Consider the following 20,973-nt stretch of genomic DNA (forward strand, 5'->3'; position numbering starts at 1 on the left):
CAAACAACAGCGAGGCAGGCTATTTGATATTGCTTTAAGATACTTTGTGGTCTGCTGAAGCAAGGTGATATATGCAAATCTTTCTCATAAAGCAAAGCATAAGTCCACAAATTTCCAATATAAATTGCCTCCGGAGGGGCCGCTGAGAGTGAAAATGTCTCCTCCAAATGTGCAGTTTCAGGCCTTACAACATTTAAAGAAATGTTCTAAAAGAGAAAATTGGCATGGAGAAAGCACGGGAGAGGAATCAGCAACGATCACAGCAAAGCAATTCTAGAAGGCATCTTAATTTTCATATGGCTAATTTGCATTTGAAACACTGAGAATCCCTATCTCGCTCGTACAAAAATGTGTACATATTAAATTACTTTGCACTTGAAAGAACATTTTCCTAAATGTTTGGAAGATGATCCAATTTTAACTGGAGGACTTGTTTTCTTCCATCAGGTGTGGGGGAGATGTGGCTTCCTGGTATGAGAGGCAACAGTTGATTCTAATAGCAGAACAAGACAAAAATAAGAGAGCAAATTGAAAATTTCTATAGACACGGGTTGTTTTAAAGGTGGTTAAACAATAATAAGAAAAGAGATATTGTACCAAGACGTCAACAAGATATCAATTTTAAAATTAAACTTGGTGACCTTTCCAGAAACCTGTGATCCTGCGAGACCTGAAAATCAGCTTCTATCACTTATTCTAGGCTTCTCTTGGGTGCACTATTATTTATTCCAAATGTTTTCTTCCAAGCATCTAATCACTGGCTATTAAGCAGTGATTCTTGGAGTCCCTATCCCACTCATCTCTATTTGTTAATAGCCAGGATATTGGCAAAATCTTTACTATCAACTTACTTATCCATTAGTGTCAAGATTATTTAGTCTTAAGGAAATTGTTATCCACCCAGAGATCTAAAAGTTGGGATCCAGGCAGAAATTTGAACTCACGCTGGATTCTAAGATCTTTCCAAAACTTTCCATTTATTTTCTGGTATGGTAAAACGTCTAGGAAGAGGTGCATCCTCAGAAAGAAAAAGAGAACTTGAAGTCCATCGGCCTTGATCGCTGGGAACCTGACTTGGAGGAGGGAGCCGTCTAGGCAGGGGGCCATGGTGGGTGCTGTGCTGGGGCCCATCACAAAGCGGTGGGCAGGACGCACTGTACTAAGGCCAAGGGAACCTTCATGATCTTTGTAAAGGAGATCATTAAGCAAGCTGCCATGTTTTTCTTTTGTCATCCCCAGCTTTTGGAAGGCTTTCTGTGAAGTCCCTGACTAGTCTCAGAGGGGCTCGGAAGAGCAAAGGTGGCACTGCTGTGTAATGGAGCCTAGAAGGGAGAGCAGCCCCCTCCACCCCCAGAGGTGAGTGTGGGCAAAGGTGGCCATGTGGACAATGAACCAGGGAAGAGGGAGAAGTGGGCTGGGCAGTGACATCCTATCAGTTATGGGGAGGAGGTGAGATATTTTTAAGGTCTTTTCACACCCAATTCACACTGTATTTCAGATTGCATTTATTATTGCTGCCTCAGACTTACTTGCAGAAACCCTAATCTTTTTGTTATTTACACAGCATTGGGATGGATGTGCAAGTGATTAACAATGAAAGGTAAAATAGCAAATCTAAGAAAATTTTGGATACCCAGAAACTTTGTATTCAAATAATTTAACATTTCATCTTATTGATTAATTGGTCTTTATCCTCCAACAAACTTCTATTTTAACTATTAAGAGGTCAGAAGAGGGGCTGACATTGTGGTGAGTTAAAGCCTTCCCCTGCAGCACCGGCATCCCATACGGGCGCCAGTCTGAGTCCCAGCCACTCCAATTCCGATCCAGCTCCCTGCTAATGCAGCTGGGAAAGCAGCAGAGGATGGCCCAAGTCCTTGGGCCCCTGCACCCACATGGGAGACCCGGAAAAGGCTCCTGGCTTCGGATCAGCTCAGCTTCAGCTGCTGTGGCCATATGGAGAGTGAACCAGCAGATGGAAGACCTCTCTCTCTTTCTGCCTCTTCCTCTACCTCTCTCTGTAACTCTTTCAAATAAATAAAAACATAAATATTTCTTAAGAAAAAAATTGGTCAGAAGAAAAAGACTGCTTTCTTCCCTTAGGGAAGACATGCTGATGAGGAAATAAAGGACCAAAAAATTAGATCAAAGGTTGAAGACCGGGCAAATGCAAAACATGACAAGCATCAGCCTCTGACAAACTGAAAATCACCAGCGTGGTTTATTAGTAAGCAATGCTCATCTATTTATTCACTGGAAAAATATTCATTAGTACCTTCTATGTGTGAGGTTATTTTAGATACTGGGTATATAAGATGAGGGGGGAAATCTAAACCAAAACAAACCTCCTTCCATGGAGTTTATGTTTTCAAAGTCTTCTGAAACCAAATGAAGGAAGGACAGTCTATCAGACTGCCGACTATTGTTGACTACCTTACTCTGCAATGCTGGCCCCTTGCCAGGTAGGATCTAGCTCCCAGGTGTCTGGTTTCACCCCTTTGTATCTGCCAGAGCTTGTCCTTGGTTTCATGGGTTAAGTTGCCTAACATGGGTGAAGAGCTGGTGAAAAGAGTCACGTTTCCAATGCTGGGAGGCTGGATGCTACACAGAGGTCCCGGGATTCCTTTATCATGATGGCGATACTCCGTCCTGTCCTCATCAGGGCTCTATTGTGCAAAGCTGTGGCTTCTTAGGTATGTGATCTGGCAGCTGGCAGACCCAATCAGTGTAGCCAAAGGGTTGTGCAATAATTTGATTCCAGTGTTTTTGGAATAAGATTTGCAACAATCTAGATATTCTCACAGTTCTATGATTTTATTACATCAACCATGGTTATTTATTCAGATAAACACAACTAACCCAGGGCAAAGAAAAGGTCTTGATCTCATTTTGAAAGGTAGAAAAACAAATAAAAGAACCCTTTGTACAGCATTTTAACTTTCGAATGGAGGTACCTGCTGACGTCTTCTGTTTCTTCCCTCATTACGTGCTTTTCTTTTAATTTGTTCCTCTCGGAAACAGTCAAAGTAGGAACTCTCCAGGAGCTGGGCACAGGTTAATCTGTCATTTGGATTCATCTTCAGACACCCCTTCGGATAAAGAGAAAAGCAAGGAAGATGTTAAAAGAAGGGTTTATTTTATTACTGTACCCCAACACTTTGAATAATAACTTGACCAATATGACTTTTAAAAATCTTTAGGTTTATATGATATCCAGTACTTAGAACTTGTTAAAAGCTAGACTAGCTCTTCTTTTGCCAACTGGAAGCGTTTTGAGGACGGGATGCATGGACATCCAGTGTCTCTGGAAGGGCCACATTGGATCACCTGTTTCTCCCCATGGCATCTTTCTATTCTAGTGAAACCAAGGCAGAAGTCTGCAGGGTGTGGTATCCATGAGTTTGTTAGAAATGTAATTTCTTGGGTCCTGCCCCAGCCTTGCCAAATCACAAGCACTGGGGATGGGTGGGGCCCAGCAACCTGTGCTTAACAAGCCCTCTGGATGGTTCTGATAACCGTATAGTCAAGTTTGAGAACCAGTGGTTCTCAAGCTGAAGTTATGAACCTCAACGAATGGAAGAAAGCTAAAATGGGGAGAAATGGAATATGAATTCATATAGGAATAACTAGAGGCAAAAAAAGAGGTGGTGGCACTGTGGTCCTTTGTGTGTGAGGCTGTGGAAGCCCATAGCTCAGCCTCTGAGAGTTGGGGGTGGGAGAGTGAGAGCTGCAGGCCAGGCGCAGTCCTGACGCACCATCTCTGCCAAGAAACTCTGATATTCCCTGGCCAGAGAATGAAGAAATGGGGCAGCTTTACCACGCACAGGCACAGGCGACTTGCCACTTCTGCCTTAGGTCTGTAGGAGAGAAATAAGGCTCACCAGCACGGCACTCGTGTGTCCAGACAGTGGTGTCACCTGAAGCTGTCCCAGCTGTGGGCTGCCCTAGCTGTGGGCTGCCCGGCGGTGCCTGTTCCTGAGCCCAGCTCACCTCTGGTCTCTGAGGTCCCTAAAAAAGCTGCCTGTCTGTAACCAGTCTCACCTGCCCCTTGCAGTGGGAGCTGAACAACTCTGCTCAGCACAGCCAGATTCACAGTCCCTTCACACCTATGACCTGATGCAACAGATCAACCCTCCACCTAGTTAATGACACTGCCTTTAACTAACTCTAGTTGTCACAGGGAAGTATCTCCCCAAACCATAATACCTACAATCAGGACAGAAGTCTAATCTGAATACAGAATTCGGCAGTCTCTATTTCTTCACCAATTAAAAATTTTTAAAATTTATTTTCATATGTTTGAAAGGCAGAGAAACAGAGGCAGAGAGGCACAGAGAAAGAGCGTCCATCCACCGGTTCACTCCCCAAATGCCCACAACAAACAACGGCAAAGCCAGGAGCCAGGAACTCCATCTGGGTCTTCCATGTGGGTGGCAGGGACCCAAATACTGAGGCTATCACCTGTTGCTTCTCATGGTTGCATTAGCTGGAAGCTGGATCAGAAGCAGAGGTAGGACCGAAACCCAGGTACCCTGATATGGGATACGGCATCCCAAGCAGCGTCTTACCCGCTGCACCAAACACTTGCCCCTCTTCTTCACTTCTTGGCTGCTGCCTCCATCATTCCACTTGAGCGGTTCTTGTTATTGTGCCTGTGGTCTCTACTTCTTACATGTAGCAGGTGTTTTGAGTTTTTGTCTCAATTGTGTTAGACACGACTGACCATATCCTCCTTTTCAACTCTCTCCTTGGCTTCCCTGTCAGCTCACTTTCTTTCTGCCTGCCTCCTGGCTGCTCCTTTTCAAACCAGCCTTTGCTATTATACCTTCTTTTCCATCACATCCTTGACTGTCTCAGGGTTCACCCCTTGCATCCTCATTTTTCTTATCTGTCCTCAGTTTTTAGTTGATCTCATTGACACCATGATTTCAATTATCAGGACTTGCCGGAGATTTCCACGCCCATTCTGTTACAGACCTGTCCGCCAAACTCCAGAACCACAGGTGCAATTGCTCACTTAACTTTTCTTTTTGGTCTCATCGGCACTGTTACAGGTTAAAATGTATCCCCACCAAAAGAAAATTTTGCTCAACTCCTAACTCCCAGTATCTCAGAATACAACCCTGTTTGGAAATAAGGTCTTTGTGCATGTAATTTGTTAAGATGAGGTCACAGTGCAGTAGCATGGACCCCTAGCCCAATTATGACTGGTGTCCTTAAAAGAGAAGGGAAAGCAAGGTGAAAACAGACACAAAGAGAGAACGCCATGTGGTCACGGAGGCAGACACTGGAGTTATGCTGTCACAAGCCAAGGGATGCTCGGGGCTACCAGAAGTTGGAAATGGCAAGGAAGGATTCTCACCAAGTCTTCAGAGGAAGCAGGGACCTGCCAACACCTGGAAATGGACACAGAGCTCATCTGGGCCACTCTCCTCTACTCCACTCCCCAGAGAGAAATCACAATTGAGTCTTTGCGGTTATTCGTAAAATATATATCTTGAATTCATTCATGTTTTCATAGGAGCTTACAATCTACTGAAATCTAATCCATCATTAAGTACCCCTGAATTCCAATTTTAAAGTCAGTTTTAGATTCTTGGAAGAGACTGTTGATGCTGAGCTGCTCCATGGGGTTTGGGCTGGGACAATGTACTACATGACCGGTTTTAGGAGCGCTGAGATGAATTGGTGGGGGTGGGGAGTTGGGGTGAGATTGAGGCTTCTGACTCTTTACCTTCCTAGATTAATTACTTTCTGTACATTTAGAGTTCTCAGAGGTACTCCCTGATTGAAGTGCTTCTAGCCAAGGAAAGGTATGGATAAGATGGGGTACAAGAAATTGGGCCAGCAAAGTCTAAGTCTGTATCCTTTTATTAAACTTTAAATTTCACTGAAAGGGGCCGACGTTGTGGCGTAGTAGGTTAAGCCTCCGCCTACGGGGCCAACATCCCATACAGGTGCTGGTTCAAGTCCTGGTTGCTTCATTTCTGATCCAGCTCCTTGCTAACGGCCTGGGAAAGCAGTGGAAGATGGCCCAAGTGCTTGGGCCCCTGCACCCACATAGGAGACTTAGAAGAAGCTCCTGGCTCCTGATTTCAGATCAGCCCAGCTCTAGCCGTTGCAGCCATCTGGGGATTGAACCAGCAGATAAAAGACCTCTCTCTCTCTCTCTCTCTCCCTCTCTGTCTGTAACTCTGCCTCTGAAATAAATAAATCTTTTTAAAAATTTTCACAGAAAGCCCTCTAGTAAAATTTCTAATCATCTACAGTCTTCTTCTGGGTGACCAAACTAAACTGCTACAGCGATCTAGGGTACTCATGATTATGGAGACAAGTGAGTAACAAGTAATAAAACTGGTCCTGTGGTCTTATTTTGCGCCTGATGGAGACCTGCCACACATTGGTCACTGCATGCCACCACTGCGCTTGGTACTGTCATTGGCCAACGTTTTTACCTCTTGAGCAGTTCTCTGCATAGCTTATGACCCATTCCTGTGGGATAATTACCTGTTATGGTAGCCGGTCCTTATCTGTTGCTAAAGATGTCCCAATTGCAATTAGTTACAGAAGGTCTTCTAACATGGGGCAGGAGTCTAGGAGATAGGGTGTGGCCCATGGACTAGCACAAACTTTGATGTACTCAGAGAATTCCTGGGTCTCAGATCAATATTTCTAAGTCTAAATCAAATGGAGGAGTAACAAATTTAGCTTCATCTAGAATCTCGGGCAAGCCCACAGGGCACTATACCTTTAGCAGTGAAGACAAGGAGCTTCTCGGACACCTTAGAGTTTTGTGTCCTGGAATTGCCTGCCCGAGAACTTCCAGGTTAGCTGGAGGAGTAAACACAGGTAGGCTCCTGGCTCCACCTGAGAATGAATGGACTGGGTTTGCAGTGCCTGACATCTTTTGCTAAACTGCAAGTGGATGAGAACAGTCTGTCAAGAACAAGGCTGTGCGGGAGAGTTGGACTTCTAGGACAGGGCCTGCAAAATTCTAGGTGAAGGTGGAGCAGTGAGGCAGGGTGGGTGGGAGCTGAGGTCAGGTGCAGCAACGGTGAGGGGAGTCACAGGGCGTAAAAAGCATTTGGCTCAGCACCCTGAGTGATTGGTGCAGGCACAAAGGCTGGTCAACAATGCTGACTCTGGGTCATCCAAACATCCCCACTGTCTGGATCAGATGCACCTCCAACTGAGCTGTTCATTCACAATCACCTAAGGAGATGTTTAAAGACACAAATCCCCAGTTCTTATTCATGGAGAGTCTGCTTCCATAAATTTCTAAAGGCATATACTGGAATCTGCATTTTTGAGAAGGTCCCAGGCCATTCTGATGAGCAGCCATGCTTGGAAACACTGTTACAGATAGAAGTTAGTTGATTGTTAAAGACAGATACCCTGTCTGGTATTCTCAACCCATTCCCCAAAAGGATTTCCATATCCACTCTCGATGGAAGGGTCATACTTTGTAGTGTGTCCTCTGTGGTCAAACATGAATGGTAGACTGGTCATAGGTAAGTACCTTCAGATTTTTATTAGAATCTGCCCATTTCTCTTGGGCCTAATGTATGGGATAGAGTCTGTTGTCTGTGTGGCTCTTTGGCCTTCTTCTAATTTTAATAGATAAGTCAGAATTATTACTGCTTAGAATACTGATGTTCTTTTGGCTGTAATTGGTTCAGTTTCTAATCATTTTCAATGGCTATATCCTACTTTGGCATTATTTGCCCTATTTTCCATTTATCCCACAATTGCCACCTACAGTCATTACAATTTGCAGTCACAGTCGTGATTCTTAAATACCTTCATGAAATTCAAAGCCACAGGATGAGCATTTGAGAACTTTTCCTCAAGAGTTTCCTGGACAACAAAGTAAAAGGATTTCAATATTACATAATAACAAAGTAATGCATATTTTGTATATATCAATAATAATAACACTTTGCAGACAGAGTCTTTAGTAGGTTAGATGATTACTTTAAGGCTTTTTTTTTTTTTACAAAAAATATATATATATATATATATTTACATTATTTTACACTACAGGGCAAAGGTCTGGAATGTGTTAAGACAGGAATTAATTTGATAAGGCATTCCCACTGATCCATAGATGTGGGTCCTAAATGTTCCCATCTGAAATCTACCACACTGCCTGGTATCTGTGCCTGGTCTTCTTATGAGGATGTTTTGAGCCTTCATGAGAACACACTGAACTACATGTAGAAGAGCTCTACAGAAATCTACAGAAAGATACACACACAAAAAGCAGAATCATGGGGAGGGCAGGGAATGGGGAGCCTTCAAAGGTGTAATTTTACTTCTTTAGTTGGGCAGCAGATACATGAGTTTGTTGTATTTCATTCTTAATTAAACATACGAACATATTATTTTATAACCTTTGGCCTAATTTGATCTTTGACTTCTTATGTAAGGTTTCTGACAAACACAACAGCAGAGAAAACCAACAATATACAACAAGGCATTGTATGAAATCTCGATTTTATATGGACAGCGTCCAGAGAGCCTCCGACTCCTCACAGGTGCCACAAGTCATGATCTAGCATCTCGGATCTTTCCCCATCTCTGTACTGCCTGTCGCTCCCAATAACCCTTTCTTTGTGTAGGCAGATCCTAGACCACAGGGGATTTTAAAGGTCGTAGGCCACCCCAGAGTGGACATCTGCGGTGAGTAGGAGGGTCAAGCAGTCACGGACATGTTCCCGGCAGAGGCAGGGGTCACCGCAAGAGGACACAGGTGACGGCTGTGACCTGGAGCTTAGTGAGCACAGCGAGAAGCCTTTTGTAGAATGGCCAGCCTTCCATGGGAAAATATCCGCCAGGGGAAAAAGGTTCTTATTGATTTGCGCTTTGTTTCACAAGTTGAAAAAAAATTGAGTGCATGCATGTCTTCGAAATAAAGGTTACTGTAAGCACTGCTTAGGAGGAAATAATGATTTCAGGGAAAGCTAACTTAGTGCTTTGGCTAAACAGATCAAGGCGTATGCTAAGACACTAAAAATGCTAGCACTTTAGATGTAACATTAAATTAATCTCTGATAGGACAGGTAGACTTCGAAAGCATTTTCTCAGCAATTTTTTTTAACACAATTTCTTCAAAATGTGTCAGTATTCATAAGAAAACAGAAACCAAAACCACAAATATTAAAAAGGAAACAACTCCTTTTTTAAAGAAAGGAGCAACACACATAACAAAATACCCAAAATAGAACAGCTTACCATGTCTTCTGGCTCAGGTATACTGATGCCATGGAAAAACTGGTTACTTCTAAAGATAGACTGATGTCTTGGTATTAGCTTTCCTGTAGGATAGGAACCAGAAAAACTCCTGATAAATGTGCTACAAAATAACTAACTAACTGGCTAAACTAAATTAACTCACTCACTAAATGGCTAACTTCTGAGGTAGGGACCTGAAACACATGCTGTGACTGACCTTACCTGGGGCCATGGGGGACCCGCCCTGCAGAAGCAGGTCTCCCTGGGCAAGGCCAGTCCCCCCTCCACAGCTTTCTTCCCCATTCCACTCCTCAGCCTCCAGCAAAAGACGAGCTAAGAAAACTGGTGCTGTACACACACTATCTCCTATAATCTCGTAACAGTCTCCCAACAGTGGTAGCTGTTTCTTTTTCTTCCTCTTCTTTGTAAATCTCCCCCATACCGTGAGGACAATGAGGCTGAGAGAGGCAGTGTGGCCAAGAGCACGCCGTAATGAAGCAGCCGACCAAAGATTCAAACTCAGCCTTGTCTCATGCCAAACACCAAGCTGGGTCTCATATCCATCTAGTGCAAATTTCCAGAATCCTTTTAGGAAACCAATCAAACCGACAACACACACTGAAGACGTGGCCTGGGGTGACACTCCACCCCGAAGCTTCACGCCGCAGATTTCTCCAGGAGGAAGGAAGTCAGCCAGACCTGGAACTGGCCAGCAGCCCTGTGGCCAGCACAGCCCACGAGAAGGAGCAAATACCTACTCGTGCTGTGTGTGGAGGTGTAACTCTCCTTGCACCCATAATCCTGAGGGAAGCTGCAGCTAACCTTGTGGGTTGTATTCTCTTCCAACCAGCTGGAGGTAGACAATGACTGCCAAGCATGCTGACGCGTAATTGAAAGGTCACGGAAAAAACCAACCAACCCCAAACCTCAAGTCCTATTCCAATCTCATTCTTAGCTGGCTGTATGATCTTGGGTCAGTCATGGAGGCTCCCTGAGCCCCAATTCCCTCATACATGAAATAAAAATAAATAGAATAAAAACTGTAAATAAGTACAATAAAACTGTAAATAAGTACAAAAATAAGTACAATAAAAACTGTAACTTTCTTACTGGCTTTTCTTATGATTGCAAGAGATAATACTGTAAGGAAGTACTTTGTAAATTCTGGACTGCTAAGCAAGGGAGACATGCCAATGGGACTTTATACTTCAGCAGCCACTTTTGATCAGGAAATAAAAATCAGATTCTTCAGTTCCACCATGGGATTTTGAAAACTACGGCCGTCAGGCCAATTCTAGCCCAGTGCCTGTTTCTGTCTAGCTGAGATCTGACAATGATTTTTAAATGGATTTTTTAAAGCATTCAAAGAGGGGCTGGCACCGTGGCTCACTAGGTTAATCCTCTGCCTGCAGTGCCGGCATCCCATATGAGCACCGGGTTCTAGTCCCAGTTGCTCCTCTTCCAGTCCAGCTCTCTGCTGTGGCCCGGGAAGGCAGTGGAGGATGGCCCAAGTGCTTGGGCCCCTACACCTGCATGGCTTCAGATCAGAGTAGCTCTGGCCATTGTAGCCATTTGGGAAGTGAACCAATGGAAGGAAGACCTTTCTCTCTGTCTCTTTCTCTCACTGTCTGTAACTCTACCTGTCAAATAAATAAATAAAAATCCTTAAAAAAAACATTCAAAGAATATTTTGTTATGTGTTCACGGATACATTGTGTATACCTGCTTTTTTGCATGACAGCAACAGAGTTAGCAAATCCTAAAACATTTATCGTCTGGTCTTTTATAGAAAAAAATTTGCTGACCCCCTCCTCTAGGGTTAAAGAGAGGAAAACTTGTCACAATGGACAGAAACTGCATTTGGTTGAGTATCACTTACATGAAGCTCTAGGCAGCTGACTCATATCCCTATCACTCTCTTAGCCCTACATGGAAAGTAAATGTATAGCTTATTCCATGACTAATTGACTTTTTTTGGAAAGGTATCTGAAAACTCACTAAGAGGAGTTTAGAGTCGATGTGCTGGGAAAAGGACTGTGCTTTGGCTACAACTCAGAAGCCAGAACGACCATTCTGAGTAGCACTTTAAAAAGCAATAAAGCTCTTGCTTTGTTTTGCATTACAAAAGGCACACTACACTACAATCATTTAGCAAGCCCATAAGCTACAGAATACAATTCATACCCAGTGTTCTGATGATCAGATAAAGTTGGTCCACATCTGATTTCCCAGGCCAGAGTGGCTGGCCTGTCAGGAGCTCTGCAAAAACACAACCGATTGCCCAGACGTCCACTGAAGAACCATACTGAGTATCACCCACGAGCAGCTCAGGGGCTCGGTACCATCTGGTTGCAACATAATCTGTGTAGGTATCTCCTGGAACTGCAAAGGTATCAGTCAGACCAGAGGAGTCACATTCTCCCCACTCATAAACCTGTGAACTACACCCCACAAGGGCAGGCAGGCCTTCGTTGTCATAACTCTCAGAGGTCATGTATGGCTAACAGCTGCTGCACAGAGGCACTGGGTACGCAGTCACACTGTGCACTGAAATGGTAATTTCGACTTTGGTGAGCACCCTTGTTAGTTAGCATTTACATCATCATGCACAGGAGGCCATGAGATTTCTGTAGCCTAACTTACAATTTAAACCAGCAATTGTTTTTTCCACATTGTCAATATAGTGCTTGTTGTGGATTAAACTGTGTCCTCCCAAAAACCAGGTCTGAAGTCCTGACCCCTGTTAACCTGTGAATGTGACCTTATTTGGAAGTGGAGTCTTTTCAGATTTAACTGGGTTAAGATGAGGTCATGTTGGACTAAGGTGGACCCTAAATTCAGTGCCTGGAGTCCTCACAGTAGGACTCCTGTGGTTTAAGCTTTGGAGGGACTGCCAAGCTGTTTTCCACAGACCTCTGTCACTTCTCATCCACCCCAACAACACGAGGGCTCCACTTTCTTCATATAGTCACCAACACTTGTTATTTGGTTGTGTGTGTGTGTATGTGTGAGTGATTCTTTGTGATAGCTATCCTAATGGGTATGAATGATATCTCATTATGATTTCATTTGCATTTCTCCTATAATTCGTGATGTTGAGCATCTTTTCATTTGCTTATTTGCCATCTGTATATCTTCTTTGAAGAAATCTCTATTAAAGGTCTTCACTCATTTTTAAATTAGTTTTTGCTGTTGAGTTGTAAGAGTTGCTTATATGTGCTGGATACAAATTCTTTATCAGATATAAATTTGCAAACATTTCTTCCCATTGTGCAAAATACATTTTCACTCTATTTTTGATAGACAAAAAAATTTTAATTTGGGTGAAATCTAATTATCTATTTTTTCTTTTGTTTACATGTAAGAAACCACTATAAAATTCAATACCATGAAATTTTCTCCCTATATTTTCTTCTAAAAGTTTTATAATTTTAGCTTTTACATTTAGGTCTGTCTGTGGTCCATTTTGAGAACTTTTTAATATGGCAAAACATAGAGGTCCAACTTCATTTAAAAATTTTTTTATTAAATATTAATTAATTGATATGGAGGTCAGTTAGAGACAGAGAGAGAGAGAGAGAGCTTTCATCCAGTGGTTCACTCCTCAAATGGCCACAATGTCTAGGGCTGGGCAAGAGTCAGGAGTCTGAAATTCCATCTGGGTCTCCCATATTGGTGGCAGGGGCCCAAGCACCTGGACCATCAACTGCCCACTTCCCAGGCACATTAGAAGGGAGCTGGACTGTTAAGCAGAGCAGCTAGAACGCAAATCAGCATTCCCATATGGGATGCTGGTGCTGAACCTACTGTGCCACAACTCTGGCTCCCCAGCTGCACTCTTTTGCATGTAGATATACAGCAGGAGCTACACTTTTTATGTGGCTAAGTCCACTGAGTGGATATGAGCATTTTAGCACCTGCTGGGACCCCATCCTTCACCTTTCTTATTATAAAGATGACCAGTGACCCCAACAATAACCCAAACCAGTATTTAGGATGGCTTCAGCTGTAACCAGTGCCTGAGCTCCCATTCTGTGGAGGTTTTAGGTCATGCTAAAACCAGTGTCTGATACTACCACTTTCTTTATAACAACACAGCAGAAGTTATCATTTCTGGAATTTCATTTTATTTTAAAGATTAACTTTATTTATTGGAAAGGCAGAGTTACAGAGAGAGAAGGAGAGACAGAGAGAGGTCTTCCACCTGCTGGTTCACTCCCCATGGGCCAGGCTAAAGCCAGGAGCCAGGACCTTCTTCTGGGTCTCCCATGTAGGTGCAGGGGCCTAAGCACGTGGGCCATTTTCTGCTGTTTTCCCAGGCACCTTAGCAGGGGCCTGGATTGGAAGTGGAGCAGCAAGGACTTGAACCGGCACTCATATGGGATGCCAGCGCTGCAGGCGACAGCTTTACCTGCTACAACACAACACCAGCTCCATTATTGGGATTTCTGAGGTTCACCACTCAGAGACTTCTGGAGTGTACATGCTATCAAAACTTCTGAGACAAATGATCCAAATACTGAACTCAGTTCTAAGGTTCTTCATTCAGAGAATGACTACAGGAAGACTCAGCAGGAGAGCAAGAATATATATTCATGAAAAAATAAAACATAATTTTTTTTGACAAGCAGAGTGGACAGTGAGAGAGAGAGACAGAGAGAAAGGTCTTCCTTTACCATTGGTTCACCCTCCAATGGCCGCCACGGCTGGCGCACTGCAGCCGGCGCTGATCCGAAGCCAGGAGCCAGGTGCTTCTCCTGGTCTCCCATGCGGGTGCAGGACCCAAGCACTTGGGCCATCCTCCACTGCACTCCCGGGCCACAGCAGAGAGCTGGCCTGGAAGAGGGGCAACCAGGACAGAATCCAGTGCCCCGACTGGGACTAGAACCTGGGGTGCTGGCGCCACAGGCGGAGGATTAGCCTATTGAGCTGCGGCGCCAGCCACATAAATGTTTTCAACAGCTTGCCAGCCAATGAGGAAAAATCCCCCAAAGAACCATTTATGAGAAAAGTTTTATATAGAATGTTTCTTCTGTGTTCTTACTGTAATGACAAATATATAAGGATTTTTTTTTTTTCATTTCCATTTGGTACCAAATTGGGTATTTTGGTAGTATGAAATGAATTTCCAGGGAGGAAAAAACCCCAGTCTTTGACACTGCCTGTATCAGATGCGTGGGACTGAAGGACTGTTCACCACCGCACTTCCTAAGCAGAGGGTTACAGCCCAGCCACCTTCCCTGTGTTCCCTGCGTAGCACAGAAGTGCTAGCTCTCCCTTCCCACTATCACCTCCTAAACATTTTCTGGTACCACTGAAAATCCTGTCAGCGCCCATTCTGACGCACGCCTCTTATTTCATGATATGGACACACCACAGTACTGGGTTCATAATTCACAGAGTCTTCCGGCGTCTGCGGATTTCTCTTTTCAGCCACCTGGCACAGGGCCCAGTTACCATTAGGGTCCCATTCTTGTACTACACCTCGCACAGCAACCTCAGAGAGACGCCATCAGTTTTTGTCCTTGCCTAACTCTTCCAAACGCATTGTCCAGTGGGTTGTAGCAGCAGACTGACCGTGTACACCCCAACAGGGCAAGGTGTATGTTGCTAGTACACGGATTTGCTAGCTGCACAGGTCTAGACTCACAGGAAACCATTATTGGTCCCCATTTCCTTTCAGCCCCTCCCTGCCTGGGAAGGTTTCCTCCTTCTCAGCATGGTCTCTGCATCTTCTCCGTCATCTCTAGTTCACCCTTCTAGTCTCATCAGCTCCATGAAGCTTTTGTCAGCCACTCTCACCCTCACTGACATCTCCCTCCAGGGAACCCGCTGCGTCTTCACTTGAGCACTTTCCTCCTGCCAACTATCTTGCATTATTCTCTTGTTTCTTCTACTTTGGATGATAAGTGCATGGAGATCGGAAATGCATCTTGTAGTTCTTCCCACTCCTGTGGGGCACAGTACACAAAGGCGCCATCCAATAAATTCTACAAGGGAGTGGGGTTGAAGTGCAAGTAATGCACTGACTAAAAGTCTGAAGTGAGATTTTCCTGTCTGAATGACAACAACACAATACTTAGCAAACATTCAATATCTAAAGTAAGAATTTAAACTACATCAGCTTATAATCGTCAGAATTGGATACAGCTAATTTTTAAAAAAGAAAAGAAACAGACTGCTACTCACTCAGAATTCGTGCAAACCCGAAGTCACAGATCTTGATTATTCCTTGCTTAGTGATTAGGATATTTTCAGGTTTTACATCTCTGTGAATACACTGTAAGATAACATCCGATTATTTTCCTGAGCCGTCAAAATGACAAAGAATTAAATGTTAACTACCTGCTTAAATGTTTGATAAACATGGCCTGTGAGATAAAAACAAATGAGCTTCATTTTTCTAAAAGACCTTAAATTGGGAATTCACTTGTAAATCTTGTCATACCATAAGGAAAAAATACATCAAAATGTTGCTGTATTATTGAAGACACTTAAAACATTGTTGTACATGAAAATTGTGTCTGATTTTTTTTTATGGTGAGAAGGATCACACAATCATTTCTTTTGGTTTTCATTGGATCCCGTTTAAACGCTAAGAGATAAAACCCTAAATGAGATGGGACTCGCTGTGCCTGAATAAGAATTGTTGTCAATTAAGAATCAGGATTCAGGTGAAATAACGACTGCAGATTTGAGAAGCTGGAGAAACATTTAAATGACAACAAAAGCCAAAATTACTCGAATGAGAGGGACCCTATGATTCATCATCCCCATCAGGACACTTAAGTGTGAGACGGAGCTCTGCTAATTGTGGGCCAGGACGACAGGCTCAAGGCAGAACTGTGCTGGGTGGGCGGTCACCTGCTAGTCAGATTCCAGGCCCTCAGCAGTTGGGGGTATCACTCTGACTCCCCCAACAAGGGGCTAACCTGGCATCCTGGGATGGCCACACACCGGGGAGCAGCGCAGGACCCCCCTAGGAGAAACCCTCCTCACAGGCCAGCTCTGCTCTTGGCTCGCACATTACGAACTTGCAACCTTCTGCAGCACAGCAAGGACCCCGCCCCCAGCGGATGCTCCTGGCTGGACACAGGAGGGCAGAGCTGCGGGCACTGATGAAGGCAGGCTGAGTGTGCTCCTCCCAGGAATGGCTCTCCGCGAGCACGGCTGCTGTGCGGAAACAGCTTGCTATCTTTTTCTGATTTTTTTTTTTTTTTTTTGACAGGTAGAGTGGACAGAGAGAGAGAGAGAGACAGAGAGAAAGGTCTTCCTTTATCGTTGGTTCACCCTCCAATGGCTGCTGTGGCCGGCGCACCACGCTGATCCGAAGGCAGGAACCAGGTGCTTCTCCTGGTCTCCCATGCGGGTGCAGGGCCCAAGCACTTGGGCCATCCTCCACTGCACTCCCGGGCCACAGCAGAGAGCTGGCTTGGAAGAGGGGCAACAGGGACAGAATCCGGCGCCCATATGGGATGCCGGCGCCGAAGGCGGAGGATTAACCAAGTGAGCCACCGCGCCGGCCCCAAAGCAAAGAAAATTATTTCAGAATTGTTGTTTTGATAGGGATACTTGCAGGGAAGGGATTGATGACTGGAAGTGACCCTTGCTCCATAGCTCTTCTAGTGGCCACCTGCAATAGCAGCACTGTTGCAAGGATGAAACAATGGATGTGAAAGTGCTTCCCAAAGGCCAGAGCTCTGTGGGAGGGTCAACAGTAGAAGGCGACCATTTAGGGAGTGAACCAACGGAAGGAAAACCTTTCTGTCTCTCTCTCAGTGTCTATAACTCTACCTGTCAAATAAATAAAAAAAAAATTCCTTTGCTTCTATCAAAGCTATCAAGGAAGAAAATGGCTGAAGCCCAAGTTCATTTTAGGCACTGGTATCAGAAGCCTGTGTCTATGTAGTGTCAATTACTGTCAACTCTTTCACAATGAGTATGAGCAGCAGCTAGAAGAAACATCTGGGGGCCAGCGCTGTGGCGCAGTGGGTTAACGCCCTGGCTTGAAGTGCCGCATCCCATATGGACAACGGTTCGAGACCCGGCTGCTCCACTTCTGATGTAGCTCTCTGCTGTGGCCTGGGATAGCAGTAGAAGATGGCCCAAATCCTTGGGCCCCTGTACCCGTGTGGGAGACCCAGAAGAAGCTACTGGCTCCTGGCTTCGGATTGGCACAGTTCCGGCTGTTGTGGCCAATTAGGATGGAAGACCTCTCTCTCTCTCTCTGCCTCTCCTCTTGTGTAACTCTGACTTTCAAATAAATAAATACATCTTTATTTTATTTTATTTTGACAGGCAGAGTGGATAGTGAGAGAGAGAGAGAGACAGAGAGAAAGGTCTTCCTTTTTGCTGTTGGTTCACCCTCCAATGGCCGCTGCAGCCGGCGCATCTCGCTGATCTGAAGCCAGGAGCCAGGTGCTTCTCCTGGTCTCCCACACGGGTGCAGGGCCCAAGGACTTGGGCCATCTTCCACTGCCTTCCCGGGCCATAGCAGAGAGCTGGCCTGGAAGAGAGGCAACCAGGATAGAATCCGGCGCCCCAACCGGGACTAGAACCCGGTGTGCCGGTGCTGCAAGGCGGAGGATTAGCCTGTTAAGCCACGGCGCCGGCCTAAATAAATATATCTTAAAAAAAAGAAGAAACATCTGTAGGCCTCTTAAGAGTCTTAAGGCCTAAATATTAATTTTAAAAAAGTATAATTTTGGGCCAGTGCTGTGGTGTAGTAGCCTAAGGCTCTGCCTACAATGCTAGCATCCCATATGGGCATCAGTTCAAGTACTGGCTGCTCCTCTTCTGATCCAGCTCTCTGCTTATGGCCTGGGTAGAGCAGTGGAAAATAGCCCAGGTGCTTGGGCCCCTACACCCATGTGGGAAACCTGGCTCCTGGCTCCGAATCAGGTCAGCTCTGGCTGTTATGGCCATCTGGGGGGTGAAGCAGTGGATAGAAGACCTTTCTTTCTATCTATCCCTCTCTTTGTAACTCTGCCTCTCAAATAAATACATAAAATCATTTAAAAACTATACTTAAAAAGATTATAATTCTTATAAGCATTACTTATAAGAATTGGCAATTCCATTAGAACAGGTTATGTTCTTCGAATGGGAAAAAATATTTGCAAACTATGCAACAGATAAAGGGTTGATAACCAGAATCTACAAAGAAATCAAACTCCACAACATCAAAACAAACAACCCACTTAAGAGATGGGCCAAGGACCTCAATAGACATTTTTCAAAAGAGGAAATCCAAATGGCCAACAGACACATGAAAAAATGTTCCAGATCAATCAAAACCACAATGAGGTTTCAGCTCACCCCGGTGAGAATGGTTCACATTCAGAAATCTACCAACAATAGATGCTGGAGAGGATGTGGGGAAAAAGGGACACTAACCCACTGTTGATGGGAATGCAAACTGGCTAAGCCACTATGGAAGTCAGTCTGGAGATTCCTCAGAAACCTGAATATAACCCTACCATACAACCCAGCCATCCCACTCCTTGGAATTTACCCAAAGGAAATGAAATTGGCAAACAAAAAAGCTGTCTGCACATTAATGTTTATTGCGGCTCAATTCACAATAGCTAAGACCTGGAACCAACCCAAATGCCCATGAACGGTAGACTGGATAAAGAAATTATGGGACATGCACTCTATAGAACACTATACAGCAGTCAAAAACAATGAAACCTGGTCATTTGCAACAAGATGGAGGAATCTGGAAAACATTATGCTGAGTGAAATAAGCCAGTCCCAAAGGGACAAATATCATATGTTCTCCCTGATCGGCGACAACTAACAGCGCACCAAAGGGGAAACCTGTTGAAGTGAATTGGACACTATGAGAAACAGTGACTTGATCAGCTCTTGTCCTGACTGTTAATGTACAATGCAATACTTTACCCATTATAGTATTTTTTTTGTTCTAGTACTATTGTTTGAACTCTTTAATTAACACACAATTATTCTTAGGTGTTTAAATTTTAACTGAAAAGTGATCTCTGTTAAATATAAGAGTGGGAAAAAGAGAGGGAGGAGATGTACAATCTGGGACATGCTCAATCGGACTTGCCCCAAATGGTGGAGTTAGAAACGTGCCAGGGGATTCCAATACAATCCCATCAAGGTGGCATGTACCAATGCCATCTCACTAGTCCAAGTGATCAACTTCAGTTCACAACTGATCACACTGATAGGTCTAAGAGTCAAAGGGATCACACAAACAAGACTAGTGTCTGCTAATACTAACTGATAGAATCAAAAAGGGAGAGAACGATCCAACATGGGAAGCGGGAGACACAGCAGACGCATAGAATGGCAGATGTCCTAAATAGCACTCTGGCCTCAGAATCAGTCCTTAAGGCATTCAGATCTGGCTGAAGAGCCCATGAGAGTATTTTAGGCATGGAAAGCCAAGATGCTCTGGGGGAAAAAAAAAAAAAAAAGAAGACCTAAATGAAAGATGTCTGCAAGTGAGATCCCAGTGGAAAGAACGGGGCCATCAAAGAAGGAGGTATCTTTCTCTGAAGGGAGGAGAGAACTTCCACTTTGACTATGACCCTGTTGGAATAAGATTGAAGTTGGCAAACCCTAAAGGCTTCCATAGCTTTGGCAACTCATGACTAGAGCCTAGGGAGATTACTGACGCCATAAACAAGAGTGTCAAATTGTTAAGTCAGCAACAGGAGTCACTGTGTACTTTCGTCTCATGTGGGATCTGTCCTTAATGTGTTGTCCAGTGTGAAGTAATGCTATAACTAGTACTGAAACAGTATTTTTACACTTTGTGTTTCTGTGTGGGTGCAAACTGATGAAATCCTTACTTAGTATATACTGAATTGATCTTCTGTATATAAAGATAATTGAAAATGAAAAAAAAAACTTGGTTTTAAATTGGAAATTGCATAGAAAATTAATCTATTTTTTAAAAATATCATGTAGGATCTCTGTCCTTAATGTGCTGTACATTGTGATTTATTGCTATAACTAGTACTCCAACAGTATTTTTCACTTTATGTTGCTATGTGGGTGCAAACTGTTGAAATATTTACTTAATATATACTAAACTGATCTTCTGTATATAAAGAGAATTGAAAATGAATCTTGATGTGAATGGAAGGGGAGAGGGAGTGGGAAAGGGGAGGATTGTGGGTGGGAGGGAAGTTATGGGGGAGGGAAGCCATTGTAATCCATAAGCTGTACTTTGGAAATTTATATTCATTAAATAAAAGTTTTAAAAAATAAAATTTTTAGATTTTGCATGGCATAACAAATAAATGGACATACATTGATATTTGTCAGTATATTTTTGGGCCTAATGCAAGTCCTTGTGAAACCTACAGCACTTAGTTAGAACTGAAAAGTATAAAGGCAAATGTAATATTGATATGCACCAAAGAAAAGGCACATTTGTTATTGTAGGTGAAGATAAGGGAAGTTATTGATGAAGGCTAGAATAGTGTAGAACAAAAAAAGGTAGTAAAAATAATTGGAACAGTAAGACCCAGAGAATGGCAGACCAACCATGCTTAGACACTCAGCACTCATTTTCTCACTGGAAAACCACATGCAAAGCAACTCTGCAATGCTTATTTTACACCAAACAAGAAACATGCAAGTTGCAGTAACAGAAGAATGTTAATAAAGTGCGTTTCATACATAGCTACTGGCAAACACTACTTAGTCTCACTTTTATTGGCTCTCAAACTGGCTGCAAGAAGAGGTATTTGTGGTATT

The 20,973-nt window shown here is 43.8% G+C and overlaps 1 protein-coding gene across 4 annotated transcripts in view; it reads right to left on the minus strand.

The window, feature by feature from the left end:
- Positions 1–380: 380 nt before the first annotated feature.
- CDKL4 (cyclin dependent kinase like 4) overlaps positions 381–20,973 on the minus strand; it is a 51,037-nt gene continuing 30,444 nt past the window's right edge. For 3 of the 4 annotated variants that reach the window (XM_062210186.1, XM_062210185.1, XM_062210187.1), the window contains exons 5-10: positions 15,424–15,514; positions 11,419–11,616; positions 9,235–9,317; positions 7,801–7,857; positions 2,955–3,089; positions 381–493 (exon numbers count right to left, since the gene is read on the minus strand). In XM_062210186.1, the coding sequence (XP_062066170.1) occupies positions 392–493; positions 2,955–3,089; positions 7,801–7,857; positions 9,235–9,317; positions 11,419–11,616; positions 15,424–15,514 (666 nt within the window). In that variant the 3' untranslated portion in view covers positions 381–391. The remainder of the gene's footprint in view (positions 494–2,954; positions 3,090–7,800; positions 7,858–9,234; positions 9,318–11,418; positions 11,617–15,423; positions 15,515–20,973) is intronic. The other variant, XM_062210188.1, reaches the window with a different exon arrangement.

This window comes from Lepus europaeus, chromosome 13 (assembly GCF_033115175.1).
Source record: "Lepus europaeus isolate LE1 chromosome 13, mLepTim1.pri, whole genome shotgun sequence".
Lineage (NCBI taxonomy): Eukaryota > Metazoa > Chordata > Mammalia > Lagomorpha > Leporidae > Lepus > Lepus europaeus.